Genomic DNA, 22,321 nt, shown 5'->3' with positions numbered 1-22,321 from the left:
GAACACCAGTTCCTGTGATTTAATTGTGACATGCGGGCAAAACTGAGCTAGTGAATAGACACCAGAGTAAGAGAATGGAATGAAACTAAACTGAGTTGAAATAGTCTCTACCAATGGTGTGGGATTCCCCTCTGTATGCTGTGAATATCATTCATTGGTGAATAAAGAAAATGGTTTGGCCTGATAGGATAGAACAGAGCTAGGTGGGGGAAAACTGAATGCTGGGAGAAAGAAGGGCGGAGTCAGGGAGAAGCCATGTAGCCCCACCAGAGCCAGATGGAACTTTAGCCAGTAAGCCACAGCCATGTGGGACTACATAGATTAATAGAAATGTGTTATTTTAATATATAAGAGTCAGCCAATAAGAAGCTAGAGCTAATGGGCCAAGCAGTGATTTAATTAATATGGTTTCTGTGTGATTATTTCAGTTCGGGGTGGCTGAGACAAAGAAACAGCCTCCTGATTACATACCAAGGCATGCCTTGGTGTTTATACTGTAATATAACCACAATGTTTGGTGTATATGTCTGTGTGTGTGTGTGTGTGTGTGTGTGTGTGTGTGTGTGTGTGTGGATATATATTTCACAGTAAGATGTAAATATTTCTTGAGATTTTCTAACCAGTATCCCTTATAATAATAAACTTATGCTTTGGACCATAGGCATGTTCTGAGGAATGTAGATAGTACAATGAACAATGAAGAAGGAAAAGGGAGCAGTGCAGAGAAAATGTAGAATCTCTGAAACAAACCGTGTACGTTTTAAATTCTTTGGGATAGCTGCCATTTTGTAGTTCAGTAAGGTTTTCTAGTGTGCCGTGGAGGGGATACTGTGCTGTTGGACCCATGCTCAAAGAGTGGTTTCTGAAGCACACTGCCTTAGCCATCTTTACCTTGTTTGTCAGGAGGAAAAAACCCTCTGAAGGTCATCCTTTTCTCTCAGTGTGATTATTTTTCATTTCACTAAAATCAGTTAATTTGGAAGAGAGTGTGACTCTTTGAGAATGGGTTGGTTGCAGCCTCATCAGGGCAATCAGACAGGAGATCAACACAGCTGTGGGGCCCACAGCAGCTGGGAAGGTTCTCATTGCAGGCTTGACAGGCTCAGGGAACGAAATCTTGGCTGTCACATGGGCTGATACCAGAAAGATTTATTAATGTATTCCTCCAAGAGATGTCTAAAATCAGTGCCAGACACTCAATGATAAATCAGTTGAATATTAATGTGGATATGAGTTTAGCTGCTCTTAAATCTCTTCCCTTGGTGCAAAATTTGATTTTCTTTGAAAATGGAAGGCATTAACTCTACCCTTATTCTACGAAACAACACATATGCCAGAGTGCCTGTTACAATTTTGTGTATAATATATTTATTTGCATACAGAAATATGTATTTTTATTATACATTTTATTTATAGAATATATATAGGAAGCATACAGCATATTACGGGAAGATAGATTAAATATACACAGAGTTCATGCTACAGCGTGCACCCTTTTAAGGGAAGCCTACTGGAGAGGCATGGCATTGTATATACATGCTGAGAATACATGTTGCGCAAGTTTATCCAGCTGTGGGTGCCTTCCTAATCTATTTGCAACACCAGTGTTATGGTGGCTGACAGAGATCTTATCAAATTGAGGAGGGAAGCAACTGTCCATGAACTAAATAAAAAAAAAAATAAAAGTTGCCTGCACTGCTGAATAACTGTTGGCATCATTTTGAAATCCAGTCTCCCCTCATGCCATTTCTTCAGGATCAAAAGCAGTGAGTGGCAGACAGTGAAAGGATGTGGCAGATTACTTACTACGTTGATGACCTTGTCTGAATAGTTAGAATCTGTCATTAAGGGAATGATGAACTGGTCAAGAGGCAGTCAGTCCTTTTCTCCAGACCCAAACTGGTTCTTTTCATACTCTTAATCTTCTCTTTTTACAATACCACTCTGGGATAGTTACATTATCGCTACCAAGAGAAAAGAAATAAAGGATTGAGAGCTACTGACATTTCCAGGGAAAGCAAAGGAGATGAGTCATGTTGTTTCTTTAAAGGGATCTTTGTTAGTTTGAAAAAGAAAGGTGTTTTCAGTAGAAACTGATCAGACTAGAAGCAGCTATGTTCATGGACAGCCCTGCAGTCTCTCATCTAGCATCCATGATGCTGTAACCAGATGTTCCAGGTGGGTGAGAGCTGCTGGTTTTGATGTGTAGATGTGGTCTGTGCTTTTATCTGTGAATTCCAAATCCCATAGTTAGTGGGGGAGTGTTTCTGTTAGATGATGAGTGAGCTTTGCTTTAGTCTAACAAGTAAGCAATTTGCATTAATCCTTTTGTATATGATATAGGATTAAGAAAGGAAGCTCCAGACATTCCTTATTAGAAACCAGTCTTTCTCAGTCCTGGTACCACTGCCATTTTGAGCCAGATCCTTTTCTTTGGGAAGGGATGAGGAAGCCTATCTTGTGCATTATAACCTGTACAGCAGCATTCAAACTTCCTTCTCATTACATACAAATGCCTATTCCCACTTGTGACGATCAAAACAGCTCAACGGATCACTAAGTGTCCATAGGATAAAAATTGCCTCTGCAACAACAGAGACAGATGTTTGAAGACACTCTCATTCCAATTATGTCAATGTCCTTCCTTTATCTTTTGATCCTGGTAGAGAAAGTGTCCATGGTTGTTGGTCTGTCTTCATTCTTTTCGTGACTTTGACAGATTCCCGTTGAATAAAGTCGTGGAAGCTGTGACAAATTATCAGGTACAGAATGCGTCAAGGGAAGTACACAATAGAGACACAGAGCAAGACAAAGATTGGCTCGTGGTGAGTTGGCCTTAAACTAAACAGAGAGAAACCCTGATCCCTGGCCTCCAAAGTGGTGGTTCTGATGGAAGCCATGTCTGCATCGCAATGGTATATAACAAATTTAAAATGAAAGTTAGCTAATGGATCACTTTTCTTACAGGAGACCAAGAAGCACATTGGAATGAAGTCCTCTCCACTTAACTAGTTGAAGAAACAACACAAAAAATGAATGTGGTCTTAAAATTCAAAATTTACATTTTAGTGATTTTGAACTAAAGGAACTACATCAACTAATTATAGACTAAATTAATCTGTTTGAACCAATGCTATATTGTACGCATAGGAGATTTTCAGGTAAAAACAACCGAAATTACTCAAAGAAGTTATGTTCATTAAGGATGAATACATACATCATTAGCAATTTGCTTCTTATACGTTTACAACACTTTTTGTTGCTGTTGTCATATCCCTTGTCTTCCACTTGGTGAGATGATGCTGATGTGCAAAACCACACAAAATAACTTTAATAAGTCTTAGGACTTCAGCCTGATCAATTTGCCTTGCAACAATCTTGGGGTGGACAGAGAAGTAATCAAAGCTCATCAGGTTAATCCTGAACTTTGAAAAAAGGAATTTATAACTTTAATTTCTATCCATTAAGCCCACACTTAGAAAATCTGATTGGAAGACCATCACATATAATGGGAGAAAATATATGAATACAAAAATAACTAGTTAAATGTGGATCGATATAATTCTGTATTTATTTAGAGTATCAAGAATGGATTTCCTACACAGATATGATCTGTTTAATGTTATTCTTTACTAATCATGTCTGTGACAGCTGTCTGTGATCAGATTATACAGCGAAAAAAATGGCACAACAAAAACTACATAAACGCTCCCATCAGATCATGTGGGCATGTTTTGCCGCTGTTTGGCTATCTGCTATATTTATACCACAAAGATTAATATAACTCTCCTGATTAGAGAATTTTGAAGCAATGTAATCTTACACAGATTTGAAGACAATTTGAAGAACATGAAACAGGTAATATCAATAAATGTTTTCTGCATGGCCCTTTCCCCACCCCTGTGTCTTAGCTTGGTTATAGAAAACCCCATTTGAGTATAATTTGAATATCATTATTAACAGACATGGAGTATAATGTATTTTCTTCTTGGGGTTGACACAGTAATCTTGTTTAAGATTTCAAATGAGCAAAGCAGCATCGTCTTCCTGCTGACTCTCAGGAGTTCATGTTGTACACTTTAACACGGTCAGACACATGGGTCAGGAAGGTTCCATTTCAAACAGATTGCCCTTCTGACCTTCTGTTTTCTCATTTCAAAATTCATCTGGCCTCGTGAACTTTCCCCAACTAGACTGACCATTTTCTAAAGTAATTAAAATTTAATTTTAGATGACTTTGGTTTCCCAAGCATATTTATGTCTTAGGCAGACTAATCTGTTAAGATAGGTTAGTTTAGAAGAAAAATCAGATGGGTGAAAATATTCCACACAAAGGAACTCAAGTGAATGTAATCCTTATAGGTTTGTACACCCTCGAGCAATGCAAGGACACAGTGGGGAGAGGCAGAGCGCCCATTTTTATGGCTGACTCTGGCCAGATTAAGAAGTCCTGCAGGTATTATCCATACCCAATATAAAACCAGAACCTACAAAAATAGTAGAAAAAATAGTATGACCTAGCTGGGTTTTCATTGTTGTGATTTCTTGCTCTTCATATTGGGAAAGGGGAGGAGAGAAGAAATAAGCAGCGATTACACTGAAATTTATCAGAGAGCACAGCATAGCCTAGAATGTGCTCAATGCTCTGCAGATCGTCTCCGCTTCCTCTTCGATTTTCTTTCTTCATATCACTCATTGTATAGTGTCTGCGTCCTTGTGTCTAGGTCTCTGTGTTAACATGCCATTTCTTCCTCACTAGACACGTAGGGACAATAGGAAGAACAACCAAGGTCACTCTTCTTGTGCAGAGACATGATTGCAGATTCAGCAGCCCTTCTTCAAGAGAGTAGGAGATAGCGTAGATTGTTTCTCAGACCCACAATGTCATCGTGTCTCTTTCATTGTCTCCTAAACTGGCAGCGTTTATAAGGTACAAGTTTACTTATTTTTTTTTCTTCAAACTGGAGCATGGGCATGGTAAGAGTGTCACTGTAGAGCTCCTTAACTGCACGTTTGCAGGGAGCCTGTAAAGTGCAATGACAGATCACTATAAACAGACAGTTTTCTTGTCTCTGTTCCTCATCCCAAGTCCCACTTGAAAGCAGTTCTTCTTTCGTAAAGGTCTTTTACCGTGTAGCGCCTATGTTCTTGTAGTGACACATAAGGAGGTGCTTAAAAGTCTTTTTGAAGGTGGCATTACAAAGTGCATAGCAGGCAGGGTTGATGGTGCTATTGATGTAACAGAGCCAGTAGCCAATTGTCCACACCGTATTGGGGATGCAGGGTGTACAGAAGGTATTGATGAGTACCATGACATTGTATGGCGCCCAGGTGATGATGAAAGCCAACAGAATAGCCAAGATTGTCCTGGTCACCTTCTTTTCCCGGGACGGAGGAGGCTTCTTTTTGGCAGGTTGCTTGGTCATCTTTACAATCTTGCGTGCCACAATGTTCTGCTTCTCATCCCCGTTTTGACCTGATGACCCCACTAGTTCTACAGTGGTACTCGCAGGGGTGCACGAATCACCTTTTTGGGTCTTGGTGACAATTTTGATGCACGTTTGCTTAGAGTTGTCATCTTTGGAATGACCCACAGAAGTAGAAACTGTGTTTTCATCCTGGGTTATTTCGTCATCCCTCATATTGGAGGCCACAGCACTGACCGAGGTGGAGTCGTTTGAGCTCTCCTTTTCCTCTCCCTGAACGCAGTTCTCAGTCACACCATCCCGGGGAGCCTTGCCGTTCTGAATTTTGTTGTGCTCCAGACCACTGTCACCACCGGGCATGTTGTTGTTGTTTGGTTTTACAATTCTTCCTTGCACCAGACTTGGAGACACTGGATCTTGGTTGGCCACAGGTTCCTTCTTTTCCTTCTTTATCCTGCTCTTACTTGCCCGGGATATATGCCAATACAGCACAGTCATGATGATGACGGGGAGATAGAAGGCTGCAATGGCAGTGCCAAAGGTGACAGCGGCATTGGAAAAGAACTGGATGTAACATTCCCCGTCCTCCACAGTCCTCACTCCTACGATGAACTGCCAGAAGAGAATAGCTGGAGCCCAGAGGATGAAGGAGAGGACCCAGGCCGCTGCAATCATCATGCCTGCCATTTTGGTGGTCCGCTTAACTGGGTAGGTCAGAGGTTTTGTGACGCAGAAGTACCTATCAAAGCTGATGATGAGCAAATTCATAACAGAAGCGTTGCTGACCACATAGTCCAAGGCTAGCCAAAGGTCACATACGACAGGTCCCAAAGGCCAGTAGCCAATCACAGTGTAGAGAGTGTACAAGTTCATCGAGAAAACACCTATGATGAGGTCAGCACAGGCAAGGCTGAACAAGAAGTAATTGTTGACTGTCTGAAGGTGACGGTTGACTTTAATGGAAACCATGACCAGGATGTTCCCAATGATGGTCACCAGACTGAGGGATCCAGCCACAAGGACAATAAATACCACTTCAAATGTCTTGTAAGGACTGGTAATAGCCAAGCCATTGTTAGTTGAGTTTGTTGAGTTATTCATTTTGTGTTCAGTAACCAAGTGTCCAAATAAACATTTACACCTGCAGGGAAATAGAATGAAGTTAACAAATATAATAGAAACATTAATTCAAATACATATCAGATTCCTTCCTTGTGATAAACTTCCCAATCATTCTTCTGCATCCTTAATATTTACTGTACCCTGTTTGACCCACCCAAGAGGCAAAGACGTTAGATAGAGGATTGAAAATTTTTCTTAACGGTTGGCTTGGCTATAAGTTTATGACCCAATAATGCCAGGAGTGACTCCATATACAGATATGAGTATCTATATGTATATCTGTCTGTTTGTTTACATCAACAAATTCTTATGAGTTGAGTTAACTAAATCAAGTTTATAGTTAAAACTTTCCAAAACAATCAGAAACTTCTGGCTTTGAAATAAAAACTAACAAACTAGTGAGAGCCAAAACATTGGGACAGAGCATAAAATTGTATGGGTAACTTCTATAGTCAATAACACTTTCCCTTTTGGCAGTTTGAGCCTTTACCTTATTAATATTGATGAAAACAGTGATAAAAAGACAATATACTAGCCAGTGCACCCAACCAAAGTAAATTTGTTTTTCTCAGTCCTGTTTGACAATTGTAATCATCTTCACTTAGCACTAGGAATTCAAAAATTCCATACCTTGTAAAAGAATCATCCCTTATTATTGATGTGATTCTACCAATCTTCCAAATATTTTCTTGGTTTCAAGCCACTATTAAGTCTATTGCTTAACTATTCTTTGACAAACGTTCCATTTTGCTGAAGAGGAAGCTATGGCCCAGATGGTTGCAGACAGTGACATGGTATCACACATCAAGTCAGTGATAAGCATGCTACAATGTTGTACTTTTCCCTTTTCTTGTTTACAAGTGTTATGAGTCACTTTTAATGAAAAATCATAAAAGAAAATGCAGCCTTGGGTCTTTCATGTAGGTGTTTTCTCAGTAAGTGTTAAGAGCTTCACAAAGTCCTTGCAATTATATCCTTTCCCTTGTAGGAAAAAGAAAGTTGAGATAATAAACGAGTTTAAGGAACTTCTTTATCACTAGGACAATTTACAACTAAAATCAGTACCTTACCTCATACTTCTAGTTTTTTGATGACCTCCCTCTGCCTCCCTTCTCCTTGGAAGAATTGCACTTAATGAGAAACTCCTGAGTAACAGCGTAATGATTTATATATGCAGAGGTTGCTAGTTAAGACAGATTGCTTAGTGATGCTGGGAACTTTATCCATGCTGAACACGGGGTACTCTATGTGATGTGAACTACAGTCACTATTGCAACTCAGGAATTTTCAGAGCTACCCACTAGACTATGGCAATGCTGGCATGGAAATGCCACTTAGAAGCAAATACAAGTATTTGAAGCAGGGACATCCTTCCTTTCAACAAGATATACACACTATGTGGGTTTGTTTCTCTTCTCTGACAGAGAAACACTGGCTTCCACCAACCTCTCACTACTCCTGTTCCCCAAATTTCTGCGGTCATAAAAGCAATAATGTTACATCACAAATGACAAAGAGGTCCACAATTTGAATGAACTTCAAAGCACACAATAAATGTGAAATGTGGTATTCTAAAATTTAGTTTCTAATAAGGACTTGATTATATTTTGGAAATATGAGAAGAAAACTTTTCTTTACCTAGTTCCTTTGTACACATAGCAGAGATAACATTCATATTTCTGTGTTTTCTTTACAAAGTGTGGGCATTTGTGTCAGTTTTAAATTATTAGCTTTTAGTTTGCCGCTAAAATTCAATGAACTTTATATTCTCGAACTTTTTTTTTCTTTCAGAATTGTAGCAAGGATTAAAGTGATATGTCCCTGAATGATAGTCCATAAAGGCTAAGTGATAGACACGTGCTGTTAAATATTTAAATCTTCCAAGAAGATGTAAATGTATCACCTCTCTTAACCTTTCACACCGTCTAACGGAAAAGGCTTAAACTATGTGTGTTTGAGCTGTGTATGAATGGGAAACTGTGGGGTAGAAGGAGGTGGTAGATGTAATAAATTCTCATTATCGATGATAGCGAACTGTCACTAACAGTGTAATGAAGAAAATCATCAAAAGAACAATTAGCATATCATAAGCATAATTTCTCTTCAGAGCAAGTCTTGGGGTGGCTGGTGTTTTTATGACACATACTGATCAAAGGATCAAAGACTAAAACTACTTGATATTCAAACTAGTGGCACTCTGTGCAGACTCTTTTACCAATTAATAGCCAAGGCTTATCTGAAAAATACTCCCATTAGCCGTATCCGTTTGCAAACACCAATGACCTACAAGATTAAGCCTGGTGTCCAGATATGAAGTTGGGTCCTTGATTTATACAAAAGTGTGAGCATCATGTAAAGACATCAGTACTACATCTTTGAGGGGAAATGGTGGTATTAAATCTTGGAATTAGTAAGTGAGTTTAACACATAAAAAATGTGGCATTTATAGTTCTAAACATTTTTCTAAAATTAATCACTATGAAATTATATCACCAAACATGCTGGGTGGGAGGACAGAAGTAGCTCAGTGCTAGAGTGTCTGCTTAGCATTTGAAATGCCTACGTTTCCATCCCAATGGAATACGCACGCGCGCGCGCGCACACACACACACACACACACACACACACACACACACACACGCAGGCAGTATATCCCCAAATGAATTGAAAAGTGCTCTCTCACAATTCGCTCACATCCACTCTGAATTGTTTTGGAGAAAATTACAGTTATAAAAAATAAATTCTGATATGTACTAGAGAGTACTGGAGAATTATGATACAAATGAGACCTCTGTCTGCGTGGGGCAGCACAGCCCTGGTAACAGCACTGCCCAAACTGCGTTCAGGGTCGAATGAGCTATTCCAGGGTCGAATGAGCTTCATGACTTGATCAATGTGTGAGCAGCCTAAGTAGTACAAGGTTTTACTCGCTATCTCATATAATTTTTGTGAGTTTAAAAAGCACCAGTCTCACTTTTCTATTCGTAATGTTGACATTGGTCAGAGGTGTGGAGAGTTAGTGCCCAATTTATATTCAGGTTTATCTGATGCCTGATATCTCCTATCTTTACTATATCCGGCCTTGACCTGGAAGCCTAACACTCTGAGTGCTTCAAAAGAATGGAAAGAAAATCAGGAAAATCTAAGACGGGCTGCTGGTGAGGGGAGAATTAGTTTCCTGAGCTCCTGATAGGTTATCTAGTCCCATGTGTTCAGCCTAAACACAAGTATAGACAAGCAACACTAAGACATACACACACAGAGAGAGAGAGAGAGAGAGAGAGAGAGAGAGAGAGAGAGAGAGAGAGAGGGAGAGGGAAGGGAGATGTAGTATTCTTGTACTGTGTTGTCAATGATTAAAATGCAAATCAAGCCTACTACTTTTCTTTGCTTTGTAGTTCTTTTAAACAAATATGTTGTATGTTAATCTGATAAATGATATTATAAATGTGATTTTTACTTCCTGCCATGGAAGGGATGGTCACTGTGGTAGAATCCATGATCTGTTTTAGGTCTTATCAACCCTCACTTAACCCTACTAATTAACGAATAAGGTGGATCTGATACTGAGGGTTTTTTTTCTCCCATTAACACTGTAAGAGACCAAACAAGTTTAAGGGAAAAAAGAAGAACTAAGGAGTCATTTATTTCAAGAAGTGTTAGGGAGCAAAGTCCCTGTTCCTGAGAAATGCTGTATTTCACCTAGTTTAATACCGGTGCAGCTGAGGCTGACTTGGTTGTTTTTATCTTATGTGTTGTTAACTTTTACTGGTCGATGAGTCATGAACCAGTCTGTCCTTGCAGAACTGGCTGTGTTAATAGTCCACCTCCTCCTGAAAACTGGGACAGGGTTGTACAGACTCTGAGCACATTTCCAATTTTCCCCCTTCAATCTGATTCTCCTTTGAGAGGAGACATTGTGAGTCAGCATGGGTACCCCTCCTTCCTCACCAACTCCTGCATTCTCTTTGGTAGTGGTTGCAGTGAGGATGGCTGCAGGAACGCTCAAAGGCCTTGCTTCTCTTAGTTCCCATAATGTCTTCTGAAGCACTGCTATGATCAGGTCTTCAAATGCCCTCAGAGGCTATGGGGGTGGAAGTGAAGAACGAATGAGAACCCAAAGAAAATAGGATGTGTTCTCACCTGCAAGAGATTTCTAATCTAGGAGATACTGCCGATGAGACTCACAGGCTACCTACGAAGTTGGATAAATGGATAAATGTGGGGTCAGGTGCCAAGGCTTAAGGATTTCAGAGGAAGGTTGGCTAGAATGGAACGAAATAAATAGAGAAGGTTCCTTGGTACGTCTTCCCTAAATATCCTCCGCTCATCTCCTTCCCTTTCCTTTTCTTCCTCTCATTCACGATGCCTGACTCTTTCTTTCCTTGCAGTTATCCAGGTTATGTGCCATCACGTTTTTTCTCAAGGAAGTGCAATTTAGTGGTTTGGAGCCACTGCTCTAAGTCTTTGAACTTGAAAACCCGAAAGTTAAGAAACATAAAAGAAGACTCACACATATTTATTTACCCACGCTGAATTGACATGTTATTGCAAAGTAAACGTCTCAGAAATATTCACAAATAAATGTGTAAGTTTTTCGCATTTAGCAACCTATATCACAAAATGGCAGACTTTGCTAGATACACATTATACAAAAATCTGGATTACTGTGGTCTCCAATGGCACCATCACTGCCGTCACATCCAAGTGAAATCATGTTTTCCATTATTAATTCACTTTTTCTTTTCTTTCTGTGATGTTGGGGATTGAACCCAGGGCCTCATGCACACTACGTAAATACTCTTCCACTACAGCCTAATTCCTTAAAAGCTACACAGTTAATCCCAGCACTTGGGAGACAGAGGCAGGCAGAGCTCAGAGAGGTTGAGGCCAGCCTGGTCTACAAAGTGAGTTCCAGGACAGCCAGGTTGTAACATAGAGAAACCTTGTCTAGAAAAACAGCACCACCATCAACAAGTAAAAACCAAAAAAAACCCACAATTTATTTTGGATTTAAAAAAAAAAAAGTCAATCACAATGTTTCCGCCCGGTTTCGAACCAGGGACCTTTTGTGTGTGAGGCAAGCATGATAACCACTACACTACGAAAACAACACTCTATAAGCTGACAAGGGAGGGGAACTTGACTGGAGGAGGGGGAGGGAAATGGGAGGCGGTGGCGGTGAAGAGACAGAAATCTTTAATAAATAAATGAACGGAAAAAAAATAAAAAATAAAATAAAATAAAAAGCCATGCCGAAAGCTGTTGTACCTTTAAGATCCATGCCTATTTTGTACTTTGTTAAAAAAACAAAAACAGAAAGCAAATGACAGAGGAGCGAAAGCAGCTGAAGCAGCATTCTGATCCTCGGGGCAGTACACACAGAGTTCAGGAATTCTTTCAATGTGAAAAACATCAGGATTATGCACAAGCTTACTGCAGGGTAAGTGTGCTGGCTGTGTTGGCTGCCTGTCAAATGCGACACTATTCTTAGTGATTCTGGGACAAGCTTCCAGTCCATGTCAGCCATGCTATCTTTTCCCTTCTTCAAAACACATTGTAAACACCACTTGCCCTAGAAAAATGCCATGGCTAACAGGGAAAGAGTGGCAGCTGTGCTTCTACAAGGATCCTAGCTTTCTCACTTCGTGCAAGTCAGATTTTAGTTATTCCTCACACATAGTGTTCTCCCTGCCAAAGACAGAAGGGGTCTGGATGTACATAAGCACAGTGAAGCCAGGGTTTTTAGGTTCTCAAAAGCACATCTCATGTGGATAAGGACATTGGTTTCTATCTTTTTCTGCACTGAATTGGACAGATCTCTGAGACAGAAAAGGGCTATCGTTTTACTACTTTTTTCTCTTATTCAAGAAAGTGCAACTCAGGGGCTGGAGAGATGGCTCAGTGGTTAAGAGCATTGCCTGCTCTTCCAAAGGTCCTGAGTTCAATTCCCAGCAACCACATGGTGGCTCACAACCATCTGTTTCTTTTAAAAAGATAACATTCCCCAAGGCCAGTATGTGCAGTGGGATCAGGGACCCACTGCGATTGTTCTTGTGTTCTCAGTGGTCCTCATTGTCCGCTATGTTCAGCTGGTCCTGTTTTGTCCCATGCTTTTTCAGGCCCAGGCCAGTTGGCCTATGGGCTGACAAGGGAGGGGAACTTGATTGGGGGAGGGGGAGGGAAATGGGAGGCGGTGGCGGGGAGGAGGCAGAAATCCTTAATAAATAAATAAATTTTTTAAAAAAAGAGGAACATCAAACATAAAAAAAAAAAGAAAGTGCAACTCAATTGATGTGGGAGTTCCGTCTATATGCTGTGATGACCATTAATGAATAAAGAAACTGCTTTGGACCTATAGCGAGGCAGAACTTAGGTAGGCAGGGAAAGCTAAATAGAATGCTGGGAGAAAGGAGGCGGAGTCAGAGAGATGCCATGGAGCCTCCTAGCCAGAGTTAGACATGCCAAAACTTTGCCGGTAAGCCACTGTCACATGGTGATATACAGATTATTAGAAATGCGTTAAATTAATAAGAAGCTAGAGCTAATGGGCCAAGCAGTGATTTAACTAATACAGTTTCTGTGTGGTTATTTCAGTTCTGGGCAGCCAGATAAACAAGCAGCTCCTTCTACACTCAATTACAGTAAAATGCATGGGCCTAAAACTACAGCATGAAACATGTACTTCCCTGTGTAGTCCATATCAAATATCCAATCAGAGGAAACCCTGTGTCTACAGGTGGTTGTGCCCCCTCCCCGAAGAGCAGAGGAGGAAATGAACCAGTGGCTGCAGAGCTATGGGAAGTTGACTGATCTCACAGCTGTATCTGTGTCTTTCTCTCTGTCTTAAGTAGCTGAAACTATGTAGTGGCTTTTTAAATTTTGTTTTAGTTGTTTTTTTCCACCCTGAAATTGGCAGGATGCTGGTTTAATAACACTAAATTAGTTAATTCATTGCTTTGAATTAAAAATGTGAATTGAATTTGCAAAGCAATGAGGTTTGGTATAAGTCTGATAGAAAATTCTAGGATGAAAGCTGTTGTTCTCGAGAAGTTGAGCAGTTCCAAACAACATGCCCCTTTAGGGAGAATTTTCCAGGATGTATATGCCTTCTGCTGGGGGTGAGATAGAGCATGTGTCAACATGAAACTTTAGGTTGTAGATCAAAGATACAAACCTTGGGAGACAAGATGGAATTCCATTTAGGAGCAGTTGGAAGGTTTTTATGTTGCCCTTGAAGGGTGGACCATAGCAATCAGGATAAATGTTATCAGAAATTGTGTACAGAGCGAACAGTGCACACACAAGTGACATTTCCTATGAGCATAATGGGAAGCTTGGGCAGCACAATTTGCAAAAACTGGGTAGAGAGTAAGACACTCAATTGTACTTGGGCATATATTTCTTATAAGTGTGTCTGAGGGTGCACAGTTTATGAAGAAAAAAGAAGCCATAATCATCAGGGTCACACATAACTCTTCCCATAAAAGCACACATTTCTGTAAAAAGTACAAATGACAGCATTGGTTTTATAGACATGGCTTTAATGGTTATTACTATTTGAAACACAGGAGTGTACAACAAAGACTATTTATCCTTCTTCTGTCTGTAATTTCTAGAATGTAACTGTGTGGAACCAGATAAATGAATTCACCTCTGAAAGATCCAAACTTTGGATCTTCCCATTTTTCAATGACACAAATGACACCTGCTTCATAGACTTATGATTCATCCCAGAGTCAATGGGGCTATAAAAATAAAATAGTAATGAAGTATATAAAGGAATGGGCAGCAACTATTTTTATTGTTTCCAATCGAAAAACGAAATGATTGTTTCCCCAGAGCCTGATTGCAGCCTATTTCTAGAACTCGGCAAAATGACCACAGTGTTATCTCACAAAAATTTGAAACCCAAGAGCGTTGAGAAGATTAAAGTTTTTGCTAAATGATCGAATGGCAGTTTAGATGGAGCATAAAAAGATGCATCGCGTCAGCAAAGATCCATGTATCTAAAGCACTAATTTAGAGTCCCACTAGAAAGCACACTGGTCAGAAAGAATGAAGAAGTTTATGTTTGAAACCAGAGCAGTCAACTCTTCTAAGTGCTTGGAATAAAACCACTTCTTGTTGACGATGCTGGGGGAATCATATTGGCACTAAGTGTGTGTAATATAGTTGGCCATCCCTTAAGGCTCCAACCCTTTCTACTCTGATGCCCTTCTCTTTCCTTTCAAATTAGTTAAAAACCATTTAAATATTTACATGTCCCTAACACTGCCCCCTTTGTCTCCAGACTCTGCCAGTTTGTTGTATTTAAAAAAAAAAAACAAAAATAAACCTTGAACAGTTCACATATAGGCCTTCAAACAAAATTTCCATTCATAAACAATACATGATATGGAAAGATATTCCAATATATGGCTGGAAAATGGATGGGAGCAAATATTCAAGTCTGGTGGAAAATCAGTTTTTAGCAGCATCTTTGGTTACCAGTCAAAGGAGGTTTAGCACGAATTCTCTGCTGAGATGAGATTGGAGTTTACACTGTTAGACCTTTAAAAAAATTAGCAGATACGTTTGTAATTAATTAGCCTGTAACACATGTCAAGGTGGCAGGAAATGAGAAGCTAGGAGATTTTGCCCCTGTGTGTATGCATATATATGCACACATATGTTGCATAATTGCTGAGTAGGGAAGGATTGTGACGTTAATGAGAGGGAAACAAAACGGTTTTTCTCTTATTCTAGAGGCCATGGGTTAGGAGAGTCTCCCAGAAGGGATCAGTACACCGTGATAACATACTATAGAAAGCTGGCCTTCCATAAGCAATGTCCAGACATGAAGAACAACATAGGTCTAGTGTGCCTTTCTTTTTGAAGGAAGCAGTAGAGAAGGTCCTGGTTATCTAGCTATGGGAGGTGCCAGCAAAAGGCTGGCTTCTCACTTTGTAAGGGTGACACAGCTCTTCTTCTGGTAACTTCTATTTATAGATGACTGTGACATGTTTGTGGATGTGGTAGTTAAAGCTTTAGCTTAGCAAAACCTAAAACAGAAGTTTATCTCTTTTCCTTGCTGGGTATGTGATCTCCTGAAGCCCTTTTCATTTTGAATTGATCTAATATTGTAGAAATTAAAATGCATCATTCTCAATTTTTATAGGAACATTATACAGTAGGCTCCTTTCAGGTCGTCAGTCCCTATGATTAAGTGGATTATAATTTAGAAGGTAGTTCAAATAAACAACTACAGAACAACTGAAAGAAGCAACATGAAGGAACAAGCATGCATTCTGTATTGCTCCGAAAACATTAGAAAACAAAATGAGTAGTTCTTTGTTTTTCCTGAATTAATCCAATGTCTTATTTTCTTATTTGCTTCCATTCAACGCATGATTCAAAAAAATCTCGCTCTTATGGCAAGCATCCAGTTTTATCACATGAAAATTAACAACTAATATCGTCTTGATCAAGGGGTCAGGGCTATGACAGTGAACCGCTTTTAATAATTATACCCATAGGCCCAAGAATGATTTTTTGATGATTGTAAACTTCTATTTTAGTTCAAAGCCGCATACTCTTAGAGACATTATTCTTCCTAAGGGAGTAAGAAAAGAATTAGTTCCTCACAGATTTACACCCAACCCAAATCCTAAAAGCTGTCTTTGACCATACCACCAATGAAGAATGGCTCTTCCTCCCCGAGCAGGTATCAACTACAAAATAAGAAATACCAAAAATTTTACTCTGTCAAATTATGAGGCTCAGAGCATGATTTATGAATATGTATAAGTTAACTTGGATGTCACATTGATAACGTATCATTGTAGGTACTGTTTTCAATAAAACAGTTTCTAAAAAAAAAACATTCCTTTTGCAGTTTTACTAATTGGAAGAAAATACCTTGGCCCAATCACAATAAAGAATATCTACCCTAATGACATCAGTGTTCGAGGGGGCTGGGGCAGCCTTAGGACTTTCCTTTCATTCATATTTCTATAGACAATTCCGATTTCTTTATCCAAGTCTTTGTCTTCAATGTCCATTCATTGTCTGCCCTACCTTTAGCTTACATGGCGCGTGTGAAATGCCTTGGATTGTTAAAGCCACTCCACAGAATCCATTGCCAAATCTCTGCTGTCATGTTACTCTTCCACCATCACTGGAAGAAACTTAACTTTGTTTATTATGTAATAATTTCAAAATATTAAATGGCAATATTCCATACAAGGACAAGAGGAATAGCCTCATGATCCTAGAACCCGGAAACTATAACTAGATTGCAGCCGAATTCCAAGAGAGGAGAAGGGATACTGACAACATTAATGGTCATTTTGGACTAAGAATCCCAATCCTAAAGACAGCACCCATCTTAACCCCAGTCAGTCTTCATGTGAGATTCATGGATCACCAGTAAAATGGGAATATTTGCACATATGTTCTCAGGATAGATTCAATGGTAGATCATCTCTTTTTTACACTATCGAGAATTGCATAGGTTTATATGATGAAATATGACTATATCCATACAAGTCCATTGTTCTTCTAACCCCTCTCAGTCTCATTGCACTGATCTACTTTTCTTTGTTTACTTCCATTTCTATTCTTTCCCTTTTTGTCTAGTCATTTGTTTTTAAATCATTAGATCCTCTTAGTGTTGCCCATATGTACAAAGGTCTGGGGGATCAACTGAAACTTAGGAAACCTACCAGGGGCCACAACCTCTAAGAAGAATGATTCTCCTTCCCTGAGCTACTCATCTGCAGGGGCATGTTGAGATCTTCCCCTGTTTTTGCTGAAATTTGGGTTGGCTAGGTTTTGTGCAAGAAGAGATACTATATTAACTTCTGTTCGTTATGCTAAAGCATCCCTGGCTCTGTATCTACATTTAGGGAAGTAACTTGTGAGCAGTCTGCCTCTGGCTTGAAAGCAAAGGCCCTTGTAAAGCCAAAAGTTGACAGTTTGATCTGCTTCACTCAGTACATTTCCTTTTATTCTTTTAGTTATTATTAGTTAAATAAAAAAATGCACACATACACGGCTGACCTCTTTAAACATGATATAAACTAGTAAGTCACAGTGAGTGGTCCCTATTTAATGGAGAAGTAGCTAGCTAGATTATAGAAATATCCCAAACAGGCACAGTGTGGGGCAGGGACAGTGAGATCCATCATGATGGTTGTCAGAATATCCAGTACATCCTAAAATTCCCAAACCACGCATGAAAATAAAGATTTGAGAGTCCCTAAAATAGCTGACTCTTTCATTCTTTCTATGAATTGCACAAACCTTCTGAAAATAAACCATGAAGCAGTTCCTTTATAAGACTCAGTGGATTTATAGAACCAGACAACATTTTCCTATGCTGGGGTTAAATGATTTGGAAAATTATGAGTTACCTTCAGTAAAACACAGATATATAAATATGAGAATAAAATAATCATCAAAGATGTCTCTGAATATCTGGATTATGGAATGTGAGGCTGGAATGGATTTTAAAAGTTAAAGTGACCAAAAATAATCCGGTGTTATTATTAAGGTTAACGTAAAGCAGCAAAATGGAATTTGAAGTAGGGAAATTTAAGGGAAACATTTAAAAATCTGTGATTTGGGTATAGGTATGTAGATCAGTGGTATAGACTATTTGTCTAACTTATGCAAGACCCTGTGGGTAGTTCACAACAGCTGAACAAGTAAAAATACTAAACCAATGAAAGTATTTGGTTTAGGTGCTTTCTAAAACATAAAATAGATTATGAAAACTCTGGCGATCTGAGTGAGACTCAAGGCTTAGAAATTGTCTGTGGCTAACACTGTCACTGTGTGGTAGATCTGTTTGAGATGTTTCCATAATTTTCACTTGCTTAGATAGTTTATGATGTTTTTTTAAAACTCTGGTAGATTCCATAACTTAGGTCTATTCATTCCATTCAATAAAAAATTTATGAAGTCATAATCTCTTTTACTCAGAGAATTCCCATTTATTATCCAACTCTCTACATGTTTATAGTCAGCTTGTAATTGCTTTCTGTTCACTCATGTTACCCATAAATGGATCCCCCCTTGCCCGATCATGCCAACATAAGCATTGGGTTGTCAGCTACACTAACTGTTGTTTACTTATCCACATAAGACCAACAGATGGCTTCTGTTTGATCATTAATATATTCCTGAAGGATGATGAATCCTGCCCCGTGCTATTAAGGATGATAAATGATTTTTATGTTTAGGCTATACAATGAAAAGGAAATAAACACACAAAAGGGGTGAGTATAGGTAATCAATAATATTCAGAGACCAGTGTAATGATTGGATTAAATAAACATATGCAGTGAATTAAGACTCAGTCTCAAATGACCTGTTTATTGACTTGAGGATTTTCCTTTAAAGTTAGGACTTGTTACTGCTGAGTAAAAGCTGCAGAATGGAGTCTGGGACACCTCTCTGCTGCCTTTACTTTGTGTAAAGCATTCACGATCTGTCTTATCTAGCTGCGATCTGGGTTCTATTTGCTTCTCCTCTTGGGATGCTGTAGCATGTGTGTGTGTGTGTGTGTGTGTGTGTGTATTTATGTACGTGTAGTATGTGTTCAAGTGTATTTTCTTCTTTCAATTTAAGACCTGGGGGACACTATTCTAGGAGAGTTTTTTTTTTTAATTTTAAAACTGCTTCAAAATAAAAATAAAATGCTTAGTTCTGCAAGATGGTGTCTTCAAGAATTCAAGAAGACTGACAGGAGACACGTTGTCCACCCACAGCGCCTCTCCACTTCTCACACAGATCTGTTTGTTTTTAAACATTACTGTCTAAAACCTCCAGCAAAACGCAGGTGTCTGTGGTGGTGAGCTGCCCGCAATTTCACCTTCCTGCTTGGGATTCCATTCTCCTCAGCAGTGAAAACTTCTGACTCTCACACGCCTTTTGACTCTGAAAGTCGCTGGGCTATGCTTTCACTTAGTTCTCCTAGGTTCCATCTGGTGCCAACGGAGGGGTCAGGATGGCACGTTACCCTGGGACCTGAATGTTCCCAAACAGCATAAACCCTAGTAACCCGAGTGCCTACAATGAGAAAACAGCTCCTTCCCCCCTTGAATCTAAGTCACTTGGGCTTCGCTGGCCTCCCTGAACAGGGCCATTTTTTTGAGGTCGTTTGTTCTCTTTGTCTGGGTGCCTTCCCCCACCCCATAACCGAGTGCCTCTCTGCTTCCTTCTGTGACCCTTCATCCATGGAAGGTAGAAAATTAGATTCAAATTGCTATCTGCATCTTCATTTCCCTCTCAATATTGCAAACGTACAAGCATGAACTAATTCTCCCAACTGTGCTGTGTATTTACCTACCAGCTCATTAAAATGTGGCTTCAGCACAGGAGAAGGGGATCATATATTGGAGGAGGAAGGCAATTTAGTTGGCGAGCTCATTTGTGTTTTCTCTGGAATGTCAGAGCAAAGACTTGTCCTTGGGGTAAGGGTGCGCTCTCCCTCAGTCTGCTCTCTCTGCCGTCTGCCTCTGCAATTAGCTGACACCTCTGCGCCAATGACTTCATCCTGAACTTATTTAGTGGACAGGCTCAAAATAGTCAGCCGACGAATTACATCCTCTTTTACAGAATCGTGATAATCACGGCCGAAGCAGCTTTGCCAGTAGAGAGTGGAACGAGGGGAAGTCTCCTGGAGAGAATGTGAGGAAGAAATGCACCATCTGCAAAGTGCAGGGACAGCGATTTTGACAAGTCCCATGGACATCTGAAATCTAGACAACATCCCAAAGAACAGATGAGAATAACCTGCCCCCGGTGCATTATATTTTGTAGAGCAAACTTCAGTGCCAAAGTTTATCCGAACTCAGTCTCAACTAAAAACAAAAACAGCATGCTCTTATTTTTAAATTAAAACAAGGAGTTTTGTTTATGATAGGACTTTGCTCACAAACTCCCCTTTGCGTTTGGGCACTAACAATAATTACATATTTGTTTGTCTGATTTTTCAGACTGTAACATTGGAGAAACCAACCAAAGGAAACGCATTTAGTATCATTGATCCCTGACCCACAGAGCTACCCTTTCAGCATGAGTATGCAATAGATAATTCACTTCTAGCTAAGTTCAGGGAAAACGCTCACAAAGGGTGTTGATTTGTTTGCCATTGTCAAAGGCCTTGAAGCACAGCTGAAAGCAATTGCAAATTCTGAATCTTATTGGAGTCTTCTTTATTTTCCTACACACACCTCAGTATATAATGTGCATACAAGCACATGTGTGTAGCATGCATACTCACCCACGTGTGTAACATGCATGCTTGCACACATGTGTAATGTGCGTACTTGAAGCACTTGGAAGCTTTATTTTGAGGAGCATTCAAAGCACTGCTCAACTGTGTGAAGCTGGGAACTGAGATATCCACTCTGGTGAAGGGGGACATATTGATATCGAGTGGCTGGTGAGGCTTTCACAGTTACAGAATAGAAGTTGTCCCTCTGGAGACAGACTTGTCAGGTACTTACAATAATAAAATAGCGTTAGAAACCTACATCTTCATAGCGTTTTAAACAGTGGCTCCTAATCAGGATATTAAATGAGGAAGAAAAGCATTTTTTCCAGTCTGACTCATGAGTTTTGATTTTTATTGATTTATAAAAATTTTAAATAAAGGTTGTGAATATTTTTCCAGGACATAGTCTTCATAGTTGTTCTAGTGGATACACAGTATTGAGCTTAGTAGCCATGGTACTATGTCATTAAATAATCTGTTTGTAATATTTTGATTATTAGCGATTTTTATCTCACACAAGTAAGAAACGTCATTGTACCAGATCTTAATTTCGTTGATCTCTGACTGTTTTTGTAACACACATTTCTGTAAGTGCAGTTATTAGCCAGAGTTACATACAGTGGCTGGTTTTGTAAAAAGCATTTGCTAGCCTATAGCTTGGCAATAAAAATTAAAACTATCATTTCAAACCACTTTATAAATCTTATAAATAAAATATTCTGCATGTTTGAAGATTTATTTCCATGCTATTGGTTTTTCAAGTTTTATTATTTACATGTACTGATATTTTTAAATCTCCCTTTTGCTTTTGATAATGATTCTTTGGAAAATATGTCATATATATTTTTACTTAACTTTACAGAATCTTCAAAAATCTTTCTCTGTGCCCAAAATAGTAACTATATAATAAAATTAATTTAGCTATTGCATACATTTTATACTGAAAACTAATTTATATGGTATACAATAGAATAAAGCATAAGTTTCCAGTAATAATTTTCCAAAAGTGTAAAATTTGACCTAGAAGATATTGTTGGAGAAGATTTTGTTGGATAATTTGCAGTTTCTCGAAAATTTAAAAATCTTTTCAGTCACCCATTAAATATTTCCACATATTTGGGCCAAACTAGACTTTCCTTCATAGCTTCTTGCTTTACCCATTTATTTGTGTATCAATAATACTATTTTCCCTATTGTAAATTTATTAAAAGTTCTGCTCATGATTTTATTCATCAATGTTCTCTGTTATTAATTTTATTATTCTTATATGTTATTTTTTATATTGACTTTAAAATGTTTCTAAAATATTTATCAGTATGAATTTCTTTTGGGCTCCTTTAATTTAGTTGGTATTCATTATAGCTTTCCCCATTCATGTTAAGCTGTGTTTTCAACTCATGCAATTTCAATGTTTCCTTGGGGTTTTGTACTTTTTATCACAGTCATACATTATATATGAATTTTTCAGCAACCTGCCTGTGTATTTATATTTGTTTTCATCCTGCTG

At 39.0% G+C, this 22,321-nt stretch overlaps 1 protein-coding gene and 1 non-coding gene across 2 annotated transcripts in view; both read right to left on the bottom strand.

The window, feature by feature from the left end:
* Positions 1 to 1,345: 1,345 nt before the first annotated feature.
* Chrm2 (cholinergic receptor muscarinic 2) overlaps positions 1,346 to 22,321 on the bottom strand; it is a 125,065-nt gene continuing 104,089 nt past the window's right edge. Inside the window, exon 3 of the mRNA XM_075953487.1 lies at positions 1,346 to 6,567. Coding sequence (XP_075809602.1) covers positions 5,127 to 6,527 — 1,401 coding nt within the window. The 5' untranslated portion in view covers positions 6,528 to 6,567 and the 3' untranslated portion in view covers positions 1,346 to 5,126. The remainder of the gene's footprint in view (positions 6,568 to 22,321) is intronic.
* Positions 11,587 to 11,659, bottom strand: Trnav-cac (transfer RNA valine (anticodon CAC)). Its single transcript has one exon. It is a non-coding gene; the product is annotated as a tRNA-Val (tRNA).

This window comes from Microtus pennsylvanicus, chromosome 19 (assembly GCF_037038515.1).
Source record: "Microtus pennsylvanicus isolate mMicPen1 chromosome 19, mMicPen1.hap1, whole genome shotgun sequence".
Classification (NCBI taxonomy): domain Eukaryota; kingdom Metazoa; phylum Chordata; class Mammalia; order Rodentia; family Cricetidae; genus Microtus; species Microtus pennsylvanicus.
Note: the sequence above shows the minus strand (reverse complement) of the source record. Positions and strands in the feature narration are given on the sequence as shown.